Here is a 4,710-nt window from a genome sequence, read left to right as displayed (position 1 = left end):
TTTCTCCCCTGAGAGTACCCCAAGGCAGTCTTTGGTCCCTGGGTCACTGACCAATCTTTCTCCCTGTTTTGGTTCCTAAGATCTGGCACTGATTAACCATAATTCCCCGTATTTTATAACTACCGTCATTCAGACCATGCTTTCCATTTCCTATAGGGGTTTGCCCTCCCTCACAGACAAAGATCATGTAACTTGCTCTCACATGCCACAGACTTGCTTTGCCTCTCAGAACAGCTGTATCACTTTGGAGCAGACACTTAAAAAAAAAAAAAGAAAGAAAAGAAAGCAAAAATTTTAAATACAACATCAAAACCCTAACATTTTCCTCTATAAATAAATAGAATACAAACATCACAGTTCTCAGCCAGGAGAGGTTTCTTTAAAAGAGACAACAGTTTCTGGCCCCTCTATTTCACCTTGGAATGATGAGCTATCCATACAGTCTTATCGTATCTGGGGCTGCTTGCTTCAACAGCCTTTCCAGATGTACCTTGGTAATGGGACTGTACTCTGCTGGAAACTGGTGGCTGCTGGCTCTTTGAGGGTATCCCAGCCCTCTCACTCTTCATAGATTCGTGAGTTATTTACAATCCAGGGTCAGTCAGCACCAAAGCTGCAGGGATTTCATGGGTCTACTGACCTTTCTGCTGCCATGGGGAGACAGAGTTAGGTGACTGGTGAAGTGAGATTGAGGAATGGCCACCTTCCCCTGTGATCAGGCTCTGGGATCTCCTGCCGTGTACCTGATAGTCCAAGTGTCCATCATAACCTGGTTTAATTATGGGGCAAACACTGTTTCAGCTGGATGGTCTTGGGGTCTCGGTAGTGGTTTTAGCACCCAGGCTGTTTCCTCATCCGTGGGGAAAGCTGTGTCCTGGACTCAAGGAGTTCACAGACTTCATCCATTGCCCTGGTACAGGTCTCAAGGTTGGCAGCCAACTTCTGAATTTTGGCTTTCAGCATGGCCTGGCTCACTTTTGTGACCTCCTTTGTGTATTCTGGCACAAGGAAGCTGTGGGAGCCACAGAAGACCAAGAAGCAGACGGAGTTGTACAGCGAGATGGAGGCCCTCTTCTCTGACTGGAGCAGTGTGGGGTCCCCTGGGCCCTGCCCCCGGCGGAGGAATTCCAGGCAGCCGAGGATTTCCCTCATCTGTTTCCGACAAGTCGTTGCAATTTCCTGCACCTTTCTCACCTCCCGGGAATTGCAGAACACCAAGGAGAGATCGGAGGTGATATTGACAGCCCCCCCCAGCAGTGGCTAGGCCCAAACCCACAGCTGATGCCAGCAGGGAGGCTCCCAGTGTAGCTGGGCTCAGGGACAGCCCCACGATGGCCGTGACTGCTCCCGCAGCGGTCAGTGAGCTCCCGCTGATGTTGGCAATCAGGGACCTTTTGCGGAGCTTGTTTATTTTACGAGCTGCCTTGTGAAGGTGAGCAATTTGACCACGCAGCCTCCGTCTCTGATCCAGCAGCGCTATGTGGAAGTGGTGTGTGGGGTCCACTGTCTGGGGAAGGGCAGCACCGTTCCTCTCCATGGCCTCTGTCCAGAAACAGAAAACACTGGGTTGGGATTTACAGAAAAAACACAAGACATGCTCAGCCCAGACTTCCATTTCAGGGATGGCACACAGCCAATTTTCTAGTTTCTCCCGGCTACTTGAAAGGTTGGCTGTCCGCATGCACGCACATGCTCACGTACACACACACATGCACACACGTACACACATAGGGGAATTTTTTAATGTTTTTCTTGATCCTTGAGAAGACTAACATATCTTAAGGGCTGGCATCTGAGGTACTGTTCTTATTTCTTTGAGGATACAAAATATCTCCTCCTACCCTGGGAACAAAAATTTCCTTAAGATTAAGTGACTTGGTGTCTGATGCTGCCAGAACTAATAGGTATTGTCCCCACAATGTGATTCAGAGGATTAGCAATATTCAAGGGCATTTTTCACAAGAAAGGACAGACTCTGAGGAGATCTCAGTAGTCAAAAAACCTCCTCTCAGGGCCAGCTAAGCAAAACTGTTCATTACCACAGCCATCTTTTCTCTTCTAAGTGTTCTGTACTGTGAACTGGAGGGTCCTGGTCCCTCACACTGGCACACTATGACTAAGTCCTCTGGGACTTTCATTCTGCAGACTCCCTGTCTTACAGAAGGAACAAATCACCTACCAAAGAGTCTTTCCATCCTGAAGTGTGTAAATAAATTATCCTTGTTGCATTTTTTTTCTTTCTGCTTGTCCTAATCCATCTCACACAGAATCCTTTAGGGCCTCCCCTGTCTCCTGTGACTGTCAGAACAACATCTCATTCTTTCTGAGGCCCTTGGTATCATCAGGCTATTTGAGCCACTTGCACTTTTCTTAGCTGGATGCATATTCATATTTTTTAATATGAATATAGTCAGAGATGAAGCTGCAGGGACAAGGACTAACACTAAGCTAAATAAACATCGGTGTCGAAATGAGCAATGAGCACATCATCAATGACTTAGCAACAGATCAATATGATGATCATTAACTATATCAATTCCTTTAGCATTTTAACAGTTTGTTCTGCAGATTTTCTCTCTGAGAACAGACTCTAGTAATATCAGCAGCCATCTAACTCCACAGTTAGTTGAACAGTCATTCAATATATAGCGTCAGCCGTACAGTGAAACATTTATTTTGATTACACTGATTTATGCCAGCATACAAGAAAACCAAGCCATCTCCTGTTTTTAGGGAAAAATCTCCCTAACAATCATTTTTAAAATTGATTTACTATTATTAAGAAATTATACCGTTTATTAATAAATAATTAATAAATATTAGCTTTAAAAATTATAATTAAATACTGTGTACAATATCCCAAATTGGTTTCTAAAATGCACATGCTTTCCTAAGGCAGGTCTCAAACAGATTACAATGAAATTCTGGTTCAGACTTACCTTTAGTTTCCAGCTGACCTCCCAACAGACAAATTTTGGTCTGTTTCTGGAGGAGACCAATTTATAGCTCCCGTGGACCAATTGCTGCGATGGGAATGCTTTGCCTCATACTGGGAGTTTGCCATTTCCTGCTCTCCCTTGTGCAGAAGGATGTGACACACTGGAAAGTGACCTGAGGGACAGCGAGCACACATCATGTTCAGGAAACGATCCCTGCGAATGAACATTGTGTGTTCGCTTTTCCTGAAGTGTGTGGCGGGGGGAGGGAAATAATAATGAAAAAAATCTCAGCCTATTCCCGGCTCTGAGCTAGTGCAGTCATTCCCCCCAGGGAGCAGTTGCGTTTCCTTTCCCTGAAATAGCAACTGACTTTACTCTACGTTGGAGCCGCCAATTACTTGATGACTGAAGTTTCCCCCCACTCCACATCTAGAGCATCAGCCAGCCAGCTACTTCATTCAAGGCCAGTGTACTTTTAAAATCCCATCTCTTTGGGACGATCGTGCTTGTGAGTGGCTGGAATGCAGTGCTGCGTGAGAGCTGGAGCGGTGCTCTGCCCATGTAAGGGAAGCAGCAAATGGCAAGGTGAAGGCTCTGGATTCCCATCCCTGCCCCTTCTCAGTAGACAAAACCAAGCAGCAACTTGCAAAAGGGGTAGCATCCCTGTGTTTTTGCTCTGTTTCTCAACCATGGGCACTGTTATTTTCCTAAGCTGCATGCCTGACCGTTGATGACGAGAAAGAAAGGGTCACTGGGATCCTCTCCATTGCTGCCTGCTATTGCCTGGCAGCCATGCCCACCTACTGATGTGGCCAGAAGGAGGAGGTTGTCAGGGTGTTGGGGAGGAACAGTCTGAGTGACACTCCCAGTGCTGCCTTTCACACCGAGCCAGGGCCAGCTTGAATTAAAGACAGGAAAAGGAAATGACTTTCTGGTGGCACTAAGTGGTGTGGTTCACCTCAGACCAGAGTGGTGCGTGTCCCTGTTGACACAGGGCCTGCAGTGCCAGGGACATCTGTTTTGAGCAGCTGTGCTAGAAGACTGCAAATCTACTTTCTTGCTTGGTGGTTTCTTCGGGACTGCTTGCCTCTCATTCTGCCTCAGGGTTCCCCAAGCATGGATAATCTGAAAGCCACATAGTTTTTACTGAGTGGCAAGTCTTTACTCTTGAATCTGTGAACTCTGTAGCCACACAGTTGCTCTAGCTGACCAAGGGAAGGGACAAGGGCTGTGAAACAGCAGGCAGGGAGAGGAGAAGGCTGGGGTTGCTCATTTCAGTGCAGCTTGGTTTTAGAACATCTTAAACTGACCGTGAAACAGTCTGTCAAGTGTTCTGCCATTAGTGGATGAAATTGGACATGAACTAAAAAATCGATAGCGTTAAAGAGCTTCTTCAACCTGTCACAGAATGGAAAGAGAAAACATTGTTTTGAAGATGCTAAAATAAGCAATCTTGGTCTGTTACACTTTGTATGTATTATATGTTAACAGGAAGATGACTTTTGACACTGGGGGAAATCGTGCTTTAGCCTTTCCTTTTGTTTTAGCAAAAATATGCTTGAATTGGAGCCCATCTGCTTTGGCAAAGGTTTGCAGTTGATAGACACGAGAGTTCTTTCACACATTCCCAACAGAAAAAACTTTCTTGGTGTAATTGCACCTGCATTGTGACTCGTCTTGGCATAGATGTTCTTGTTAGATCACTGAGTTTTGATAAAAGAGAAAGAGGAGAGGAGAGGAGAGGAGAGGAGAGGAGAGGAGAGGAGAGGAG

At 45.9% G+C, this 4,710-nt stretch overlaps 1 protein-coding gene across 1 annotated transcript; it reads right to left on the bottom strand.

The window, feature by feature from the left end:
- Nucleotides 1–782: 782 nt before the first annotated feature.
- On the bottom strand, nucleotides 783–3,096 carry LOC118160185 (apolipoprotein L domain-containing protein 1-like). The gene is given in 4 exon segments (XM_035314718.1): nucleotides 783–846; nucleotides 848–1,251; nucleotides 1,253–1,542; nucleotides 2,940–3,096. Coding segments are annotated over 3 exon segments (738 nt in total). The 5' UTR covers nucleotides 1,538–1,542; nucleotides 2,940–3,096; the 3' UTR covers nucleotides 783–797.
- Nucleotides 3,097–4,710: the final 1,614 nt, after the last annotated feature.

Source organism: Oxyura jamaicensis, unplaced genomic scaffold (genome assembly GCF_011077185.1).
Source record: "Oxyura jamaicensis isolate SHBP4307 breed ruddy duck unplaced genomic scaffold, BPBGC_Ojam_1.0 oxyUn_random_OJ106562, whole genome shotgun sequence".
Taxonomy (NCBI): Eukaryota; Metazoa; Chordata; class Aves; order Anseriformes; family Anatidae; genus Oxyura; species Oxyura jamaicensis.
The sequence above is the reverse complement of the archived record's forward strand: the minus strand, read 5'-3'. Positions and strand labels throughout refer to the sequence as shown.